Here is a 22,685-nt window from a genome sequence, read left to right as displayed (position 1 = left end):
AAAGTAAACATTCCAAAAACCCCAGGAAACTCAGGATTAAGGATAGAAACTTAAAAAGAAATCCAAACATCTTGAATTATTGAAATGCAGTACGAAAGCCTCCAAAGCAAACTGAGATCAGTCCGGCAGCAGCACCACGGTGGATGCCAGCAATGATGATTAATGCATTTGAGTATCTGTGGCCCTAAATTAGCCTGATGCGGATTTCAGAGATGAGGATTTTTCATTTTGTTCCTTTGCGTCCAATAAGTTACTACTGGACGCAACAGCAACAGAAGGTGAGCAGGAGAAAAAAATAATAAATAATGGTATATAACCAAATTGTTAGTTTCACTGCGGAACCGGTTGTTACTCGACTACTTAGAAATATAAAATGACCGTCGTATGAAGCTACAAGCGAAATAACATATCACACATTGATGTTTCATCGCTGCGAGAAGAAGCCATTTCCAGCTGGACCAGTAAAACTAAATCAGGAAAGGCTCTAGTAGATTTAATAACTTGTCAAAAGATAAGCAATCCTTAAAATTCAACACAGAAATCAAAGTCTGAGAAACAAACTTCTTACAGTGCACAGGTTACCTGTCTAATCCAACCGAGCGGACAGAACTTTTCTATGGAATAGTAAGAAAAAAAAAAAGAGTAAGAGGAGATGAACGTTTGCCAAAAAAAATTCCAGCTCCAAAACACTCACTCATTTTCAAAATTGTTTTATTGCAGTTGGATAATCGAGATAAATACCTAAGAGCAAAATCCAGTAAGTCACATTTATTTTACTTTTGGAACAATTCTCCAAACTGGTTGTGTTTTATGATAAAGAACAAAAAGCTGCACTACATTTCAGAACATTTTGTTCTTTAAAACCGGTCACACAGGTGGGAAATAGTAAAGTACTACAAATTAAATGAATAATTTTCCACTTCAGCTTTATTTCTCAAATTGAACAAGTCCAAGCGAAGGAAACCATGACTTTTTTCTGCTTTGGAGATGCGTATCAGCTGGTGATGCACTTCAAGCTATATTAATTTGATTAAAAAGTTTATCCTTAATAACCTGAGACATCAATCCATGTATAGCTTCTATGGTGGTCTTGCAGCTGAAAAACAAGCATAAATTCAAGGTTGGCCAAACACTGAACTGAACTGTCATTTTATTTGAAGATATTCAGCTGGTTTGGAAGTTCAGGGTGCCCATAACCCCATGAATCTTAACAACTGTCCAGAAAGGAAAAGTCACAAACAGCAATTTAGCCATTGCTGCCAACAGCTTTTTATTAATTAAAAAGCAAACTGACAAGCACTATACACACAAAGACCAATTCCAAAAAAATTATTTGTCTGGCAATTTAGGACATCTTACATTCACAGAAGCAAGTGAGTTCTGTGGTTGTCTGAACCAAAAAAAACACCTGGAGGTGTTCAAGGCCAGGCTGGATGGGGCTTTGAGCAACCTGCTCTAGTGGGAGGTGTCCCTGCCCATGGCAGGGGGGTTGGAACTGGATGATCTTGAAGGTCCCTTCCAACCCAAACCATCCTATGATTCTATGAACAACAATCCCTTCCAGTCTTACAATTTGTAAACTAACTACTAATGATGACTAAATAAAAACAGAAAAGAAAAATCTCTAGAAACGCTGCAAGAAATAATATAGTAGGATGATCAGAGGAGTTATTTCTTAGAACAACTGTAAGCACGTGAGGTAACATGAAAATAAAATACGGTCAGTATTAAGGGACACCAAACAGGGATCAGAATTCAAAGCAAACTTGTCAGCAACTCCATCCTTCTCATGTCTTTAAAGCACTGCTACTGTAACTCTTTCACTACAGGAACAGGGAGGTATCACCCAACCTGGCTGTTGTGAGTTCCCCCGCCCAACTTGATCACGTTTGTTAGAATACTTCAAAGAGCTGTTAACTTTCCCTAAAAAGAAAATAAATGCACAGAAGACGCTGGCACAACAGCAACTCTGATTTATATATATTTATGATAAAATTCAGCAATGACCATATTGCATTTGCAGGTATTCCCCCACTGCTTACTGGAGAACAAAAGCTTGTCCTACACAAGCTGACTCCTCTCTTTATTAAAGCAAAGCCCATGGTCACCTGAGTCATACCCAGCAAGATGGAAATCAAGTAATTTGGTTATAAATCAGTCTCTTCACACAAGGCCTCCTTTTTGTCTCTTGATTTTTTTTAATCTATCATTAAGCTCACTGCTCATCCGGTATCTCAAAAATAAGTTCTCAGTAAAGTTTGTACTATGGCACATATTGCTAACATGGGGCAGTGTGGTGGTGGGGGAACAGAATGCAAGAAAACTGTTCTACGTATCAGGATAAAACAAGGAGGAAGAGAACCAGAAAACCTCCAAATCTGAGAAGCAGAACATCCTAGATTTCATTCAACTTTTGCAGTCTGTTCCAATGGATTCTACAGAATTGTTCCTTATTAAATGGAATGGTATCTCGCTCAGAACACTCGTAAGATGCACGCAGGTGAATCCTGTGTTCCCCACAGATGGACCCGAGACTGTATTAGCACGTACAGCGCAGTTTCTTGGTTTTCAAAGTCGGGAATTTGCCAAATACAATGTTTTTGAACAGCCCAAGATACTGTATGACTTGCTGGATACTATTACCCTTTGTTAAAGATTTTACTTGGAAAAAATGGTGACTGTAACATCATATAGATAGTCTAAGCACACATAGCATTCTTAAGAGAGAAGAATGTTCTCTTAAGAGAGAAGAAATTCTTGGGAGAGAGATGCATTAGTGAGAAGCAACTTTTGTACTTCAAAGCTCAAAAAAGAAAAGAGCTGATTCCAACAATCATATAAGGAATACTGAGGGAAAACACCACACATGCTGTGAAATAACGCTGTACACCCAGCGGTGGTAAGTGCATTTACTGCTAATAGCAACTATTTGCTATCAGGCAGGGTAGCTAAATATAAAGGCCAGAATTTCTATAATCTAATTCTTAAAAACAAAACAAACCCACAAAACAACAGCAAAAAAAAAATCTCCCTCATTTGTAGAAAACAGACGTATTAATTAAGAAGTATGAAAAATGGAAGATCTTAATTTTTAAGCAAGTGAAAGTATTACACAAGTGTAAACTGAACTTAGTGGACTGTTAGCACTAGTTCTTAAAATCACGTTCTATATAATAATTCTATTTACTGTTAGTTTAAACCCAGTTAACGACACAATATGTGCTATTTTCTAGCAATGCTACCATTTTGCATTTGACAGCATCTTTTTTGGTTTGCTGTATATGGATGGAATTTAACAGGGATTTTTTTGTTTAATAAACTATAAACTAGAGCTGAATTTATTCCAGAAACAAAGACTGAAAAGCCGTTGTAGGTTTAATAAAGGCAAGATTTTCTTAAACTTTCAAAAATAACTGGCGATATTTGGAGTGTCTCATGCCTACCTATAATCTAATCATTCTTATCTATAATCTTGGTAGGTTACAATTAAAGGCATGATAAAAGTTTAAAACAAAATAACACTTTTTTACAGGGAAGAACACAAGTTTGCATTATCTTACCTGTCTCTTGTTGCTTTTGCAAGTTTGTCTTCTGATTTCTTATCATGAGTCTCTAAACCCAGGATGAAACTGCCCCTTCCAAGCTGAGCTTCTGACTGTTCTAATTTTTCAGACAAATCAAAGACTTGGCCAGTGGTGTAGTCGGCATTCTTAGGAGAAAGAAGGCAATAAACACATTGAATTCCAAGCTATAAATTCAAGCATTTATACACAAAGTAAACAGAATCTGAAAAGAGTCTTTAAGACTATAGGACTGTACATTTTTACCTATATTTGCAATTGAAGTGATACAGAACACGAGCGGCACGTGAGTGGGGGTTGAGAGAATCACGGATCAGGGAATTGTCAGAGTTGGAAGGGACCTCTAGAGATCATCTAGTCCAACTCCCCTGCCAAAGCAGGATTGCCCAGAGCACGTCACTCAGGACTGCATCCAGGTGGGTCTTGAAAATCTCCAGAGAAGGGGACTCCACGACCTCCCTGGGCAGCCTGTTCCAGGGCTGTCACCCTCACAGGAAAGAAGTTTCTCCTCATATTTAACTGGAACTTCCTCTGTTCCAGCTTGTGCCCGTTGCCCCTCATCCTCTCACTGGCAACCACTGAAAAGAGTCCGGCTCCATCATCCTTCAACCCACCCTTCAGATACTTATAAGCATTGATAAGGTCTCCCCTCAGCCTTCTCTTCTCCAGGCTAAAGAGCCCCAGCTCTTTGAGCCTTTCCTCATAAGGGAGATGCTCCAATCCCTTAATCATCTTAGTTGCCCTACCTTGGACTCTCTCCAGCAGTTCCCTGTCTCTCTTGAACTGGGGAGCCCAGAACTGGATGCAGTATTCCAATTGTGGCCTCACCAGTGCAGAGTAGAGGGAGAGAATGACCTCCCTCGACCTACTGGCCACACTCTTCCCTCTGCAGCCCAGGATGCCATTGGCCCTCTTGGCAACAAGGGCGCATTGCTGGCTCATGGAAAGTTTGCTATCCACCAGGACTCCCAGATCCTTCTCCTCAGTAGTGGTTTCCAGAAGATCCAACAGAACAGAAGCTTAAATTAACATCTAACAAATGCTCAATACCTCTGGCCTGAAATGGACACTCGTTACTAATTTCCACGCCCAAAGTTACGAAACCAAAAAAAGAGTTAAGTAAAACTCAGTTTGTTTTGACCAAGAGGAAAGGTCTAAAATTGTTTTTTGCAGAAGGAGGGTTTGGATGCTGAGCTGTTACATTGAAGGTCTACCTGCGGTATTGCTGTTGCAACCTTGTTTTAACACATCTGTTAGTTGGGGGTTTTTTGTTGATTTTTTTTTTTTTAAGTGGTAAGTTCGTTTTTAAGTTATTCAATACACTTATTTTAAGGCATACTATTCATCACAGTGCTGTCAAGAGATAAAAGGTCAAAAGGTGTTTAAGACAAAATCTAAGCGTATAGAGAACTCAGTAACATTAAACATACGTTATTCCCACCTTCTACTTTTATAAGGAACATTTCAATATTTATGATTAGGAAAACATTCCTTTCTTATTTAATCTAACAAATAGGTTCTTAATGTGGATCTATACTTATCAGTGTCCCATTAAGCACTTTATAGGAGAGGGTCTGGCTTTCAGCACTAATGAATTAACATATGCAGATAATAACATACTATGGTACTTACAGTAAGTAAACTAGAAGAACTGAGAGTGTTCACCCAGTACTTGTTCCACAAAAGCTCAAGCAATTTACGATCCAAAGATGATTTAAAGTAGGAGACTTCTAAAGCGTAATACCTTTAAAAACAAATATGCAAACAAAATAAGCTTCCATCTAAATATGTCTTGTTTGTCTGTGACACCCAAAGTAAATGCATCTCAAAAAATCCTTATCAACGGCAAATATCTTCAAAAATCCAAAGCACTGAACAATAAAAAAGTGACCCCCAGTTCCAATTCTAACTCTAAAAGTTTTTCCAGAAGTATTTCATATATAGCTTTAATACAGGTGTATGCAACTCCCACACATAGTGCTGTGTTCCATTTAATAAGATTGCAGGGCTTTTTTAATTATTCTCTTAACAACTTCTTATGCAATACAACAATGCCCCATTCCACGCTTGGGATCTTCAATACTGTAATAACTGTTACTTAGAGATGACTGCAGCTTGGCATATCCCCTCTAATTCAACTAGGAATGTCTGATAGCAATAAATGTTACAAACAAATAATCTTATGTTCTACCACACCTATTTTGAAAGCCAGGCTTTAGTGATGCTACAGAATTCACAGGAGCTGATAAAGCAGATGGAAAACTGAGCTATGCAAAGGCATTAGCATCATGAGTTACAGCAACATTAAAGAGCTATTGTAAACTTCATTGTGATCAGGGAATTCTTGAGCAGGTTATCAATAATCCTATTATCTCTTGATTTCTCTGGAAAGTTATTTTGCTTCTCATTTCTGTAAGAAATTCCATCTGAGTTAACAGTGCTTTAAAATCTACCAAATCTTCTGCAATATGTGAAATAAGGGTATTTATTCTATGCTGAGAAAAATGAGGTACTAAGTCAGTTCTTCAAAGAGACGTGTGGCCGATTCAAAATTAGAAATCCAAGTTGTTCGAGGAATAGTGTCATAAACTTACTTAAAAGGATTCAATGGAAGCAGCTGCACGTTGGGCATCAAACACCAATTAAAGGAGAGAAGTTTGACTAAGACTATCCAGACCCCTACTGTGAAGCAATCAGTAGTCACTGGCATTCCAAACAGACAGGGTCATTAAGGATCTAGAGAAGAAGTCTTATGAGGAGCAGCTGAGGGAACTGGGATTGTTTAGCCTGGAGAAAAGGAGTCTCAGGCAAGACCTTCTTGCTCTCTACAGCTCCCTGAAAGGAGGGCGTAGAGAGGTGAGTGTTGGTTTCCTCTCACAAGCACCAAGCAATAAGACAATAGGAAATGCCCTCTAGTTGCACCAGGGGAGGTGTAGATTGGATATCAGCAATAAATTCTTCACAGAAAGGGTTATCAAGCATTGGAACAGGCTGCCCAGGGAAGTGGTTGAGTCACCATCCCTGGAGGTATTTAAAAGACGGGTAGACATAGCGCTGAGGGACATGGGTTGTGGTGGACTTGGCAGTGTCAGGTTTGCAGTTGGACTTTATGATCTTAAGGGTCTTTTCTAACCTAAATAATTCTGTGGTTCTATGATCATCATTCAAGTTTCCTAAACTTTTAATTCTTATTCAGACTACCCATACTACTGAGGGGACACCACCACTCTAGTCTTTTTTATTATCAGTAATTTAGTAATGTGACAAATTTCCAGGTTTAATTCCCTCTATTTGCCTAACTTTGTTTCCTTCTAGGAAAGACTGGAAAATATTTTCTTGGTCTGGATGAAAAGAAATGGCTTGTACAAGAAGCCAACTTCCTGAGATGGAGATTATAACGATAACTATTAAACACTTCCAACTTCAAAAAAAAAAAATCATCAAATGAACTCTCCCAAATCGACCACTTCTAAAAAAGAAAGGATAAAACGTATCCGTGTTTCATGCTTAAAAGCATGGGTTTACAGCCAAGAATAGTTAAAACTAAACTATCTTTTTAATTCATGGAAAGTGATCTAGCAGGAGAGAAAAAGCAGTACTCCTTCCTGCTGCTGTTACCCTCGAAGCAGCTGCACTTCCCAATCCAAACAAACACAGAAACAATCTTAACAGCGATGGAAAAACTTCCCAGTGATGCAGGACGAAGAGATTCACCACATTCACCAGCCAGGCTGGATGGGGCTTTGAGCAACCTGCTCTAGTGGAAGTGTCCCTGCCCATGGCAGGGGGGTTGGAACTGGATGATCTTTAAGGTCCCTTCCAACCCAAACCATTCTATGATTTGCCACTGCTCAGAAAAGCAGTCAGATTAGTCTCCCTGGCCCTGCTGCTAAATCCACACCTGACCCCTTCCTCCCTGCCCTGCGAAAGCACCACCACCTAAAGGTCTTCAGGAATCAACTGTTAAAGCTTTTAACCGGGTTCATCTTTATCTTTGAAACGCTTCTGCCTTAAAATATCTCCTGATAAATGACAGTAACACTTTTTCACAAAACCAACAGTGCTACAGCAACAAAGAACTCCCAAGATTTGAAATGCTCCAAGAAATGTACTCTTCTGTAACGAATCACTAACCTAAAGACAAAAATTGAGAACTTGTGTTAGAGATAGTAGTTTTTATATTACTTACTGTTTACAATGTACACCGAAGTCTTCTATTTTATTAAGCGGAATAGTCTGGTATTCAGAGGGACCTTCATCTGGAGGTTTGTAGCCCTAAAAATTCAACAAAGGGCAAAGATGACACAGTAATTTTGAGACTTTTAAAAACACCTAAACTCTTTGAAAGCAAAAATTCACAGAAGTTCTAGTTTATGCAATTCCAATTTATTTTTCCTAGGGAAAATGGAATTTCCCCCAGTAGCCTGAAATTTGGAATTTTCTTGGATCTCAAATTTACGTACGGCTTTACTAGCAGTCATTACATTTACAGGTCTGTCAAAAAGCATGTTGGAAGCAAACTAGGGGCCATAGTTGAGATTTTTCAAACAAGTAAGATGACTAGTTATGATTAAATTATTTCTTAGATCACAGAAAGAGCGAGCTTCTTCTCAGGTAATATTTCTCTACCTATTCTTGGAAGCGATTTCAATCCCCTTTTGAGGGAAGACAGAAAGAAGAGGGAAGAAACATCCACGCCTTGGATATGTCTTAGGGATACCTAAAACTTCAGCTACTTATTTAGCCAAGACGGTGCCACTCACAGCTGCTGACTAGGCAAGAACTGCCAATTGCGAGGACTTCCTAAAAATACACTTCTAATGTGCATTTTCTAAACAGGATTTGGTTTTCAGGTGCGGGATCCTTCTCTCTGCTCAAAATTCTGAAAGTATTTATGAGAGGTTTTTGCCTAAAAAAGTCAATATTCTCCCAAATCATGAACTGTTCTAAGAAGCTCTCTCATGTATTTATTTGTCAACACAAAAATAATACTTAAATGCAACTGGGAACCTCTCACATTTTTGTTAATTATAGTTTTACCGGATGTCAGACTGAAGTTCATGATGAGTCAACAGTAACTGGAAATCTGAAGGATATAACTGAACTTTATTAGATTGAAATTAAATAGCACAGTTATATCTCTGCCAGAAGTATAAATGGAAGACTGCATTTCGAGATCTAGATCTCCAGTATGTGATTTCTTAGTTTTTAGCCTAACCTTTCCATAGTTTAATTAATCCATTTTTTTTACATTATTTTGTGAAGATTCATAATATTTATTTGAAAGTGAAGTACATAGTTTTGAATCTTGCTTTTCTAAAGCAGATTACAACATATAAAACACACTACTAACATTTTATTTTAGGCCTAAAAAATAACAGAGAAGAATTAACATAAATCTATTTTGATGAATGTCACCTAAAACTATATCCACTAAAAATGGCTATATAGAGCTATATAATTTTAGGACAGCTCCACCATCTAGACAGCCTATTGGATTTAATGCTGCCAAAAATCTATGAAAAACAAACTAGGAGGCAACCTTTGTAAATTAAATCAATATCCAAAGACAGGGAATAACCAGTACATCAGCGCGTCTCTCTTTTGGAATGAATAATTACATACAGTACAGCAGAGCAGATCGAACTGTCAGATGATCAAACTGCAGTAATCTTTAGAACCAATCTATTGCTTAGTTAAAAACAGCTGAGTGATCACACGCTAAATAATTTTAACTGTGTACCTTAGGATATGTCCTAAATGCTCCAAGATTTACTTTTCCGGCAGATATTGTTCTTGTTGGATCAATCTGTAGAAATACAGGTAATGCTTGTTATATGCATTTTTTAAATTAATACAGGCATAAATAAACTTTACTGTAATCATATTTCAGAAACTTAGTTAGTGGAAATTGTATTAGTTTTATCATAAACAGTACTTTTTCAGTTGGCATCTGCTGGTACTAGACTTTCTAAAAAGATGGGAATATCAATAGCCTTCTATGGACCACAATAAACCATAATAAAAAATCTGCATTTTAATCCTATAACCAGTAGTGGTTAAGAAAAGCTGTTATGGGATCTGCTATATTTTGTTGGAAAATACAGGAAACTAATGAAGGAATCTTCTTGCTAACATATTTACTAATGTCCTGTTTAATTTTAAAAGTAATTAAAAAAAGAAAGAAAAATAAAAGAAGTTCCTAGGAAAGTGTTCTGAATCTGTGAAATTATGTCACAACACAGGAGAACTCACATGGTGGAAATACTTCTTAAGGGTGATTTATCCTTTTCTAACGTAATTCTTCCACTGGAGCTCTATTCCTTCTGACTAATTCCAGTCTTTTTTCCTTTATTTCTTTCAATAGCAATGATTATACAAGTAAAATAAGGTTTAATTTGTGATCTGAAGCCTGGAAGACCCTGTAAGGCCCAAAGAGTTTCTTCAGACTTTTTCTTCAAAGGTAGATTTCCTAACGTCTTCTACCTTGCACTGTGTCGTTGATTGAATTTAAAAGGCATCTTAGATGCAAAGTAACAGAACTCTGTGCGCACCCTTTGCTCTGTTTCCATAGAAAAAGAAACAAAGAGAACAAAAGAAACAGATTTTTATTCTATCATGAAAGGTTGGATATGGATTGCTCAATACCTATTTTTGAGAAGTAGAACTTTAAGTGAAGGGTAATGTATGGATTTCTGCAGAGATACCATACCTGGAACAATGCAGTGAAAATAGCCCTGGTGAGCAATACTACTGGTGTGACTGGTATGTGGCCAACAAAGCAAAAGGAGTGTCACCAATGAAAAATTTGGATCTTACACTTCTGTCATGCAAAATACACACTCCTAGAATGTTAACAGACAGAAATCTAAAAATGATTCCCCCCTCAACACAATTTGCTATGCAGCTTTATCAACTACCAGCCAGTACTTACAACCACTGCTACAAAGGGTTCTTGAAATTGCTGATTAAGCATCTGGGTGCTGACGTCGATCCCAGAGAGCCAGCAGCCGTAGCCGGGGTGACTGTGGTACCAGCCAATTGCATTTTCTAGGCGACCAACCTAGCAGCAGTGAAGGAAAACAAACCCAGGGTTACATCTCCATTCTGAAAGCATCAGCTGCCATCTGTTGGGCCTTCCAGCACACTACAACACGGTGAGAGGATAAAAAAGGCACACAGACGCAGAGCCCGTGATGCTAACTTACTGATGCTAAACTAAATACTAATCATACACCTTATTTTGCTAAGCTATTTTCTAGAAACCACACAATCTGTAGTATTAGCATTCTCTGTTAACAGCTGCTACCACAGAACAAAGAACTCCAAGGAGCCAGGAGCTCCTTCTTTGATGGCAGCTGAAGTACAGAAGAGATTCCACATGGTGAGATAGATGGTGAGTACGCTGGGACTCCTCACCACGGATACGACATAAATATATATAATGTCATATAATGCCTGGTATGACTGTAGAGAAGGGCTGTTCATTATTTACTACAGTAACATGTCTCAGGGGCATACAGAGAGATTACCGATAGGTTTAAAAAATAACTTGAGAGGCATGTTTTCTAACACCAGAAGTGACAGAAATTATGCTCTGAAAGCCAAAAGACCAATTTTTGAGATTTTTAGGATCAGAAAAACTCAAAATAGGACTTGCCAAATCATACCCTTAGCTATCTCTACAGATACTGGAAGAAAACAAAGAAAACACAAAAACCCACAAACAACCCAGGGAAACAAACACCCATCGCACCTAATTTTGTAACCCTCTCTCAGAAATTGTTTACTGGCTGCTCCAGACCAAGTAGAATAATTTTGGTATGACCCTATATACCAGTTCGTAACTGAGAGTTGTCTGTCTGGATGCATAACCTGCTTGGTTTTGCCAAACACCAAATACGTCAGGCAGGTTAAATCAGAAAAATGTTACGATGAGACAGAACACACCAAGTGCCTATTGAATGGAGCATTTATTTTATTTTTGAATTAGTGAATAATATTTATATTTTCTTTGCAACTCCCATAATAGAGACACCAACAAAACACCAAAGAACGTGTTATTTTTCAAAGCCAAATAACACGTTTTGACTGTATTAAGACCAGACCCTGCCTGTGGAGAAGCAAATAACTGGAACATTGGCATCTGTTACCTATGCTGGACAATATATAAACTTGCAATCTAATATTAAAAAGAGTTATTCCAGGAACAGCTACGTGCCAAAATCAAACGTGGAACAGCCATCATGCAAGCTCTCCCAGAGCACCAATGAAGCTGAGTTCTTATATTTGCACACAAGTTCGATTTCAAAATTTTGAAACCAACTACAGATGAAACCGTACAATATAAACAACTAAAAAACCCCGTTTCCTATCGTGAGTACTCCTACCTAAACCTGGACTGCTTTAAACATAACACAAACTAACTGTATACAAAAATACTAATTTTATGCAATATACTTCCTATTTTGAAACCCATGATTTCTACCTAAGAATTGCATAATATGAATATATCTTTAGGTAAAGACATCTTTTTAAGTTACCTACTTTTCTGCAACAACAGTATTAGGATCATGACATTTATAGTTTCCAGATAAAAGGAACCAGATTATATAAATTATTTCTGATTTTTCTCATAAATAGGGCTGAATTATTAAAAAAGTCCCAGAACACTTCTGGGTTATGTTTAATCTTTTCTAATGTTACGATCCAGCCTAATTCGCATCTATTTAAATATCTCTAACTGTATATAAGGCTGTGAATAGAAGTACAACTCTCCAAAATAACCCAAATACTGCTCTGTTATCTGCAGTTAATAAGTCGAGGCTTTCAATTTTAGCTAGTTTAAAATACTTAGAGGATTAAAGAAAAATCAAAGGGTAAACTGGGCCTCAAAACTATTTGAGCTTGGAGAGTTGGTTATTTCAATGCTTATTCGTAGGATTGCCCTGTACTGGAAGAAGCACAATAGTGGGTGCTGTGATGGGCCGTGCTGGTTTCTACAGCAGCCACAGAGCAGATTCATATTTATGCTATCCTTCTGCATGTGAAAATTTTACTGCACAGTCCGGCTTAATGCGACATGAATTTCTGAAGACAGGGTGACAAAGAGGGGGAACAGACGTTTAAATCAGTTAATCTAAGCTTCCAAATTATAAATATGAATAGTTAAGTTGCACTGAAACTTACTTATTCCTTCATTGGCTTTTTCTTCACAAATGTGTTTTCTTTATTTTTATGGAAAACAGCAGCATGGCTATGCAGTAAGACTTCAGAAAGCAAGGTGGCAAGAATAAGTGTCATATTCCCGATCCACAAGTAGTAAGTATCTCAGAGAGGTGGTGGAGTCTCCGTCTCTAGAGACGTTCCAAACCCGCCTGGACAAGTTCCTGTGCAACCTGCTCTAGGTGGACCTGCTTTGGCAGGGGGTTGGACTAGACGACCTCCAGAGGTCCCTTCCAACCCCATATCATTCTGTGGTTCTGTGACACATATTTTATATTTACTTTTGCATACTGTTTTCAGAAACAGGTAGTATATCAAGTTATTTTAGAAACACGCTCCCTCCTTGTTCCATCCACAAGCCACTAGCTGCAGCCACAAAAACACTTCCTGAGTGATTAAAATCCTTTCTAAAGGAAAGGAGAATCCAGTACTTGATGACTTACTGCAAGACATGAAAACATATGTGTGAAAATGTTTGGAGGGCCCTGTCTTCCTTGCTGCCAACAGTTCTCTTAGCCACGCTTGATACGGAACAGGGTATCTGGACAGCCAGGTTATCACTGTGGGAGGAGAGGAAGGGGGCAAGCCTGCAAACCCCAGAATATGTTCCTGCACGATTAGATTACCAGATCAGCAGCCACACCATGGATGGAGAGAAACACCCTCTGCCACTATCTCCTCACCTGCTTGGCGTTTTCGATGTAGGCAGCCATGTACTCATAGGCGGCCGCCTGAGCGTTGACGCGAGTCTCGGTGCCCTCCACCGGCAGGGCGAAGCTGTCCATGATGATCATGGTTTCCCCGTCCACCTTGCCCAGCATGAGCCCCATCACCTCCAGGTTGCCCCCCGACCTGGCGTGCATCACCATCTTCAGGAGGGCCAGCGCCGAGATCTTGCAGTACTTGAAGTAATGGTGGCTGCAAGAAAGAAGAGGCGGAGGCCATCAGGGCCTGACCACCACCGCCCTCAGGGCCTGACCCACCGCCCTCAGGGCCTCAACGCCCGCCCGCCCCTCCGGCCCCGCCGCCCGGCCCGGCCCGGCCCTCACTCACTCTTTGGTCCAGGGCTTGGCCGCCAGGATCTCCTGCTGCTGCTTGCGGTCGTACTTGTAGATCTCGTCGATGCTCTGCGCCTCCTGCATGTTGTTGGCCAACTCCCACGTCTTCTGCGCCATCCCGCTCCCGGAGGAGCCGCTGGCCGCCGCCATCGCCCCCCTCTCCCCCCTTCCCCTCACCGGGCCCGGCCCTGGCCCTGGTCCGCCTCACCGGGCCGTCGGCGGAACCAAGCGAGGCGGGGCTGGGGGGTGGAGGGAGAGAGGGGGATTGAGAGGGAAGTGGTACGGTCCGCGCAGGCCCGCTGAGGCTGAGAGTCTGTGGAGAGCTGGGCCGCGCCGCGCCGCCCTCCGGAGCGGCAGGGGGCGTTGTTCGGCGCCGCCCGCCCGTTTCCGGGGAGGCGGTAACGGGCGCGGGACGCGGAGGGAGCTGCGGCCGCCGGTGAGCGGGTGCGGTGGAGACGGCCCTCGGGACCCCCCTCCCCTTCTTTCCCTCCGCAGCCCGGTCTGCCGGGCCCGGTGCGGGAAGGGGGGCCGAGCGGCCGCCTTGTTCGCAGGCCGGAGCGGGCGCTTTCGCTCTCCTTTACGGCGGGCGGGACGGGGGCGGCTCGCCGGGGGACGGGACGGGACGGGGATGGGAGGCGGCCCAGGGAACGGGCAGGAGCCCGAACCCCCGGTGCCGGGAGTGGGGCAGGGGGGCTCGGCGAGGCCTTTTCCGGCGGCAGCCGTTTGTTGTGCGGCCGTTGCCTAACAACGGCGGCGCCGCGCGCCCTTAAAGGGGCCGAGCCCGGCGTGCCGCCTCCCTGCCCGCCCTCCCCCCCCCCACTTCCACCCAGCGCCTCAGGGCTGGCCCGGCGGGGGGGGGGGCGGGGCTTGGTGGTTCCGGGGCTACCTGAGGATTGCAGCCGAGGAGGGAGGTCGGGGAGGGGCGCTTCCCGGGGGTGTCACGTTTGGAGGAATAAGTTTCTTGGCTCTGAAGGCTTTTCCCAAAATTCATCTCTTTTTTTTTTGGGGGGGGGGGCGGGGGGGCAGAGTGCGCTTTCCCGGAAAGCAGGGAAACCCTTAGGGCGAGGGGCGGTGACTCGCCAAACTCGTTGGTTGCTTGCACTGAGGGTTAGTCGCCCTCGCAGTGACGACAAAGCCGTGTTGTTTTAGTCAAGAGTTTATTAATTGTGAGCAACCGGACTCTGGAAATTTTATTTTATTTTATTTTATTTTTCGTGCTTTTTCAGGTAGGAATTGGAAAGAAAGGAAGGTGAAAGGTTCAGGAAGCGGGGCTCTGACAGCCAGAGCTTTCTCTAAACGCCGGTCACAGGGTTCTGAGAGCTTAGGAAGTTTGGGTGACACTTTGAAAAATCTTTCTTAATGACACAATTACGTCGCCGTATAATCTGTAAGTGCAATTACTAAACATAGTATATGGTATATAGCACTTCTTTCAAGCGCTTCCCTCCTTGCCACCCTCCCTGCAGTTCAAGGGGGTTGGGAATTGCCTTTTTGCCAGTTTTCCTGATGTTATGCCCCATCCCTGGAGGGGTTCAAGGCCAGGCTGGATGGGGCTTGGAGCAACCTGGTCTGGTGGGAGGTGTCCCTGCCCATGGCAGGGGGGTTGGAACTGGATGATCTTGAAGGTCCCTTCCAACCCAAACCATTCTATGATTCTATTTTAATACCATGGTGGCACAGAAGAGGTGAAATCTGTTTACTTTCACGTGCTGATTTTAAATTTTGTGCCCTGTTTTCCTGAACAAATAGGAAGGGAAGGGAAAGAATAAAAAGGAACAGAGTAAACATTACTTTAGATAATAGATACACAGTATAAAGCTAGATACAGTACATACCATACAATACATATGCACACAGATGCTTTGAGTATCTTGAATACAGAGACGTGCATTGTTAACTCTTTTGGGGCATAGATCCAATGAAAATCTCATGTTCAAACTTGGCTTATTGTCTTGAGTATCTATATGCTTTCTATTGCCTGGTGTATCTGCTGAGGTCGAAGTCTACCCAGCTGACTCCATAATTATTCAGAGTTGCTTTGCGAAAACTTCCAGTTTAAAAGGAAAAAAAAGGTTATGAAAAACTAAAATCTTCTTGAAACTAAAAAGATAGAAAATATATCTTTTTATGGGACATTTTCAGACAGTAGTTGAGTATCTAGCAGCAGTGTGCTTAATGGAATTTCACTTTGAATAATAATACGACGTGTTGAGAGCACAAATAGATCCAAGATTTAAAGATGTAAGAGCTAAAGGCAGAGCTGATAGATCTATGCTATCAAACTTCTTTTTTTAAAAATAGTGTTTACAAAATATTCTGCTTTCCAAAAAGCATGAAAAATATGTTGGTTGCACCTGATAATTTTGGAGGCACATGGTTTATCCTTGGGTGTTCAAATCTTCACAGCGTGTTCTCACATTCCCTTTTGCTCTGTGCGCGTCCCCATGGAGCAGCGTCTCTGAGCTTAGTTTTGAATCTGCTACTTGTACTAGTAATTGCAAGGGTCTAGAAATGCACGAAGTGCGTTCAGACACATCGCTAAACTGAAAATAGATTATTTTGTTTTGAATGGAAGTGGTGTTATAGTGGCAGGCTTTACCTCGGTGCGTTTGTCCCGTCGTGTGAAGCCAGTTGGAAGTTAATGGTTGGTTGTGAGTTTAGTGCTGTCACCTCCAAGATAGTTCCCTGTGTGACTGGGGGACTGCTGGAACACTTTTTTCAGATAGAAGTGTATTGTTTGTTTACTTCCGCTGTGATTAGTCATGATCACTTCACTTGATACAGTAGATGATAAAATGGGTTAATATTCTGTTCAACATATTCATCAGCGACCTGGACGAGGGGACCGAGTGTATCCTCAGCAAGTTTGCTGATGATACCAAACTGGGAGGGGTGGCTGACACCCCGGAGGGCCGTGCTGCCATCCAGCGAGACCTGGACAGGCTGGAGAGCTGGGCAAGGAAGAACCTCATGAGGTTCAACAGGGAAAAGTGTAGGGTCCTGTACCTGGGGAAGAAGAATGTCAGGCACCAATACAGGTTAGGTGTGGACCTGCTGGAGTCAAGTTCTGAAGAGAAAGATCTGGGGGTCCTGGTAGACAGCAAAATGACAATGAGCAAGCAGTGTGCTCTTGTGGCCAGGAAGGCCAATGGAATCCTGGGCTGCATAGGGAAGAGTGTGGCTAGTAGGTCGAGGGAAGTCATTGTCCCCCTCTACTCTGCACTGGTGAGGCCACAACTGGAATACTGCATCCAGTTCTGGGCTCCCCAATTCAAGAGGGATAGGGAACTACTGGAAAGAGTCCAGCGAAGGGCAACGAGGATGATTCAAGGATTGGAGCATCTCCCTTATGAAGAAAGGCTGAGAGAGCTGGGACTCTTTAGCATGGAGAAGAGAAGGCTGAGGGGAGACCTTATCAATGCTTATAAGTATCTGAAGGGTGGGTTGAAGGATGATGGAGCCGGACTCTTTTCAGTGGTTGCCAGTGAGAGGACGAGGGGCAATGGGCACAAGCTGGAACATAGGAGGTTCCACTCAAATATGAGAAAAAACTTCTTTAGGGTGAGGGTGACAGAGCCCTGGAACAGGCTGCCCAGGGAGGGTGTGGAGTCCCCTTCTCTGGAGATTTTCAAGACCCACCTGGATGCAGTCCTGAGTAACATGCTCTGACATGCTCTGGGCAATCCTGCTTCAGCAGGGGAGTTGGACTAGATGATCTTTATGGTCCCTTCCAACTCTAAAAATTCAGTGAAATTCAGTAAGATATTTGCTTACATACAGGTATAATTTCTGAACTTAGCAGCGGATGCATCACATTCAAATTGCCACTCTTCTGCTTAGAATATTTTAAATTATATTTTTTTCTTTTGGTATAGTATACTCTTTGCTTATCTCATAAAGTTTGCACTCATGCATGTTTTAAGAAGATCAACTCAAACAAAAGGATGTAAGACATGAAATGTCTAGCTATTTTCTAAGAGGCTTTTGGCCGCTTTTCCTGGCTGTTTAGCTGTATTAAAAGTGGCATTATTCACCTTGGTGTTCTCCAAGGCCCGGAGTTGTGAGCTTTCTTCACATGAATTGAGTTGCCTGTATAGTTCCAACTTTAACTGCTTTGTCTTTGTTTTTTAATTCATGATATTCCTCTTTCTAGCAATCTGATAGGAGTGCAGAATGCTAGAATATTCATTGTGTTCCTCGTGGGAGATAGAAAATATACTGCAAGTATTCCTTTCCTTACACCATCTCTCAGAATAGGTTTGGTACCATTCCAACACCGTGATTTGGAAACAGTTCTAGAGTTTATAAATGCTTTTGTAAGTAGAGGTAAGAAATACAGATGTTGCAGTCAATGAGCTTTTGGAAAGGCTTCTCATTTATGTGCAGCAATTTTCCTCTTGGTGGCTGTGCACCACTAGATAGGTGAAGAGACCAACTTTTAAATTCTTTAGTATGACAAGCTGTTTCACCCATTCAGAATGGGGTTTTTTCTTGTTATTCTTATATAACCTAATATGCTATTTATCAGTACCTGGAAACTTACCCTCTTTTAGATTTCTTTTATCCTTTATCAGTGTGCAAAACTAATGAGATTAAAGATTTAGGACAAATCAGATGGGGGAATTTATTTTTGGAATAGATTGTCCTGTATTACCGCTAGGAGTTGTAAATAGGTTGTCCTAGTTGTGCCTCCTTTGTAACAATATTATAATTTTATATTATTAATCAAAAATGGTATTAATGCAAGAGAAAACGTTTGAAGGAGTACGTTTTTAAGGAATACATCAAGCAGATGTATTCCTTAAGTTAGCATGCAATTACTTGAAATTATTTGATGGAATTTTGACATTTTTTCTCCTCATGTTACTTCTAGTAAGCATTTATCTCAGTCTTTCTGGACATATTATTTATGTTTACCTATGTAGTCTCTTATTCTGCTGGTCTTTGAAGTGGGTTTGTGTTGGTGGGTGGTTTTTTTTTTTTGTTTTTTTTTTGTTTTTTTTTTAAGTTCTTTGATCCTCTTCCTGAAAGTGTCTTCTGATGTACTTTTGTCGTTGGCCTATTATTTGCTTCATACAGTCTGTAGGCTTTAGAAAGATGCTGAATTAGCCTCAGTCAAATTGCCGTACAATCTGAGTTTAGATACCAGATGTGATGGGATTGCTTAGGAACCTGCGTAAGGAATCCTGTTGCTTCAGTTGTGTGGGTAGAGTTTGAGGGATTTGAGGGTCATAATTTTCTTCTCGGTTTCATGCTTCCTTTAAGTGTGGAATATAACATATGAATTTTTTATCTGTAGGCTTGGTTTTACAAAACTTCTCCTCCGGTGAAGTCCTGAAAATGCTGAGTGGGGATTAGGATGAGTCCCCCACAGCGTTCTCCTGGAGAAGCTGGCGAATCATGGCATAGACAAGTATACTCTTCACTGGGTGAAAAACTGGCTGGATGGCCGTGCCCAGAGAGTTGTAATTAATGGGGTGAAATCCAGTTGGCGCCTGGTCACTAGTGGTGTCCCTCAGGGCTCAGTTTTGGGGCCGGTCTTGTTTAATATCTTTATTGATGATCTAGGTAAGGGGATTGAGTGCCCCCTCAGTAAGTTTGCAGATGACACCAAGCTAGGTGGGAGTGTTGATCTGCTTGAGGGTCGGCAGGCTCTACAGAGGGACCTGGACAGGTTGGATCAATGGGCCAAGGCCAATGGCATGAGGTTCAACAGGGCCAAGGACCGGGTCCTGCACTTGGGTCACACCAACCCCATGTGGCACTACAGGCTTGGGGAAGAGTGGCTGGAAAGCTGCCCAGCAGAAAAGGACCTCGGGGTGTTGGTGGACAGCCAGCTGAACATGAGCCAGCAGTGTGCCCAGGTGGCCAAGAAGGCCAACGGCATCCTGGCCTGTATCAGGAACAGCATGGCCAGCAGGAGTAGGGCAGTGATGGTGCCTCTGTACTCGGCCCTGGTGAGGCCCCACCTCTAGTGCTGTGTTCAGTTCTGGGCCCCTCACTACAGGAAGGACATGGAGCTGCTGGAGCGTGTCCAGAGGAGAGCCACCAAGCTGGTGAGGGGTCTAGAGAACAAGTCATATGAGGAGAGGCTGAGGGAACTGGGCATGTTTAGTTTGGAGAAGAGGAGGCTGAGGGGGGACCTCATTGCCCTCTACAACTCCCTGAAAGGAGGTTGTAGAGAGGTGGGTGTTGGCCTCTTCTCCCAAGCGAATAACGACAGGACCAGAGGAAATGGTCTGAAGTTGTGACAGGGGAGGTTTAGATTAGATATCAGGAAGAATTACTTTACTGAGAGAGTGGTCAGGCACTGGCACAGCCTGCCCAGGGAGGTGGTGGAGTCGCCATCCCTGGAGGTATTTAAGGAACGTGTAGAGGTGGCACTTCAGGGCATGCTCTAGTGCCCGAGATTGTTGGTTTGTGTCTGTTTGGGGGTGGGTGTGGGGTGTGGTTGTGGGTGTTTGGTTTGGTTTGGTTTTGGTGTTTGGTGTTGGGTTTTTTTTGTTTTTGTTTTTTTGTGTGTTTGTGTTTGTGTTTGTTTGTTTTTGGTTTGTTTGTTTGGTTTTTGGTTTTTTGGTTTTTTTTTTGTTGGTTGGACTCAATGATCTCAAAGCTCCCTTCCAACCAAGAAGATTCTGTGATTGTGTGAGTAGGCTTGTATGCGGTCATTCTTTTTGGTTTTGTCTTTCTTCTTTCCATGGTTACTTAGTATGGAGCTTCAGAGCGTTTTTAGTTCTGATAAGACTATCCTAACAAAGAATATTCAAAGTTTGAGTGTGTGCTTTAACCTTTCTACAGTTCCGTTGTTATGAATTTGATTCACTTTAATTTTTATTGTGAGGTTATCTCAGAGCAGCAATATACAATAAATAAGATGCTAAAATTTCTGCTCTGAAGGGCTTTCAGTTAAATAGATACTCGACTGATGAAAGAGAGATGATCAGCTGTTCCTCAGTACATGTTTTCTTACAGATGAGTGGCTTGTCTGATTGCACGTCAGGGCTGCCTGATATTCATGATCTTACATTTATTGCAGAATTTTAGCTGTTCTTATTGCCACTGCTATTTTACTGGTACAGGAGGTAATGATACGCTGTTGGCTCCAACTCCAGACACACTATGCATGTATTCTACATTTTGTGGGTTTTTTATTGTTTGGTTTTTTTCTTTTTTTTTGGTCTTGTCTTGTTTTTGAGTAAGCTTGATGATTTTTAAGTCTCCTCATGATAGTAAGCATGGATTTGATTGTATGATTTTGTCCTTCTTTTAGATTATCCATGTATTTTACACTTTTTGTACCTTTTTGTCTAATGATTCCTTTATCCTGTTTATTTTTTTATGTTGTCTAATTTTGATTTTATAATTCACTAACAATAAGCTTGTGCTAGTGCATAGTGATGGGCCATTGGTAGACTTGCAGTTTAAAAAAAAAACCCCATAACCCAAAACACTTTAACTAAGTTAGAAAAAAAGATTAGAGAAATATCTTCAGTCTTATAATCCGGAACCTTTGAGTTTTCTCTCTGGTGAAACATCAAGTCATCTCCTCCATGGGTGGGTTTCCCGAGTCAGATGTTTCGTTGACCCAGCAAACATCTTCTAGTTCTGAGGGAGAAACTTGAATATTACTTAACTATTGTCTTAATCAACTGTAATTAAGCTTTACATTTTTGGGGTTCTGATGTACAGGCAATGTTCTATGTCTTTTCTATCACCTTAGAAATGATGGCGGATGATTTAGACAAATCTATTGAAGACCAGAAGGCCAAGTTGGCACGAGATAAGGCAGAACTTCAGAATGATCCACCTTACATGGAAATGAGGGTAAGAGCATTAAATAGCTTTCCTGAATTTAAAGACTTCTGTTGCTAGGATCTTGATTTAAGATTGCTTTTTCTGTGCTCTTAAAAGTCTATTTGTTGTTAAAGTATATATTAAGGATTTATCTATTAAAACAAGTATTTAACTTAAATACTTTGTATCTACGTAGATACCTAAAAACTTGTTTGCCACCAGGCACACACAGTAACATTTGTATTTTACAAGTGGGAAAACTCTTGTAAATAGTTATCGTTGCTTTTTACCCCATCCCGAGGAAAGGTTACTAGCAGGTTCTGCACTCTACCCACGCCAGAGCTTGGCTGTTGGGGTGGGGATGAAAGGTATAAATATCATCAACATTTCTGTTGCGGAAACTAGGAAATACAAAAGGCAAATTACTGAATCCAGTCAATTAAACAAAATCTGTTCTTATCGCAATTTTCCTATTAGAAATTTTAGTACCTAATTCTAAAGCTATAAAGTGTTCATAATTAGCAGATCACCATTAAATTGTTAATAGTGCCAGTACCTGGCAAAAAGCTATATCTAAATAATTCAAGGTAGCTAAATGTTACGGTAACTCAATAAAGTTCTCAGTTTTGATTTGTCTGTTGTTTGACTTACAAAGCCCCAAACAGTTTGAGCTTTTAACAGCAATTATAATATTGAGCTTTCACTCCCATTTTTGTTTCATCAGAACTTTACGAGAATTCATCTTTCCCCTTCTGTGGGTAATATAAGCATTTTTACCTAGTTATAATAATTCTCTCCAGAAAGTTATATAAATTCACTCCAGAAAAGTAATTCTTGGGGACCTGTGAGGAGTCGGTCTTTCTTTATTTTTAGCTCTTCTGCTCAGAGCAAGTTTATAGAGAAGGAGAATTATTTCAGCCTATAGTTCAATAAAGTCCTGAAGTATATGGTGAAAGTGTAGTAGTTTTAAACTTGTCCTGTAATACTCTAATTCTTTCATAGTTTCAAGCAGGGTGCAGGACATCAA

General features: G+C 41.2%; 2 protein-coding genes across 2 annotated transcripts in view; one reads left to right on the top strand and one right to left on the bottom strand.

The window, feature by feature from the left end:
- Positions 1 to 693: 693 nt before the first annotated feature.
- On the bottom strand, positions 694 to 14,162 carry COPS5 (COP9 signalosome subunit 5). The gene is made up of 8 exons (XM_074146317.1): positions 13,860 to 14,162; positions 13,490 to 13,724; positions 10,516 to 10,644; positions 9,325 to 9,390; positions 7,771 to 7,856; positions 5,214 to 5,325; positions 3,561 to 3,709; positions 694 to 1,096 (listed from the first exon to the last, which is right to left on the bottom strand). Exons 1-8 carry the CDS (start codon positions 14,012 to 14,014, stop codon positions 1,012 to 1,014), a joined length of 1,017 nt encoding a protein of 338 aa, XP_074002418.1. The 5' UTR covers positions 14,015 to 14,162; the 3' UTR covers positions 694 to 1,011.
- An 85-nt stretch (positions 14,163 to 14,247) lies between these two features.
- The window catches only part of CSPP1 (centrosome and spindle pole associated protein 1), a 71,451-nt gene continuing 63,013 nt past the window's right edge, over positions 14,248 to 22,685 (top strand). Inside the window, exons 1-2 of the mRNA XM_074146194.1 lie at positions 14,248 to 14,300; positions 21,585 to 21,688. Coding sequence (XP_074002295.1) covers positions 21,587 to 21,688 — 102 coding nt within the window. The 5' untranslated portion in view covers positions 14,248 to 14,300; positions 21,585 to 21,586. The remainder of the gene's footprint in view (positions 14,301 to 21,584; positions 21,689 to 22,685) is intronic.

The sequence above is a fragment of the Numenius arquata genome, chromosome 4, assembly GCF_964106895.1.
Source record: "Numenius arquata chromosome 4, bNumArq3.hap1.1, whole genome shotgun sequence".
NCBI classification, from domain to species: Eukaryota; Metazoa; Chordata; class Aves; order Charadriiformes; family Scolopacidae; genus Numenius; species Numenius arquata.
Note: the sequence above shows the minus strand (reverse complement) of the source record. Positions and strands in the feature narration are given on the sequence as shown.

Coding starts and splice junctions, on each gene's coding strand:
- COPS5 (XM_074146317.1), bottom strand. CDS start 14,014: ATGGCGGCGGCCAGCGGCTCCTCCGGGAGCGGGATGGCGCAGAAGACG. Junction 10,645..13,489: donor ACATCGAAAACGCCAAGCAG/GTGAGGAGATAG, acceptor CACTGCTGCTAG/GTTGGTCGCCTAGAAAATGC. Junction 1,097..3,560: donor GCAAAAGCAACAAGAGACAG/GTAAGATAATGC, acceptor CTTGTTTTTCAG/CTGCAAGACCACCATAGAAG.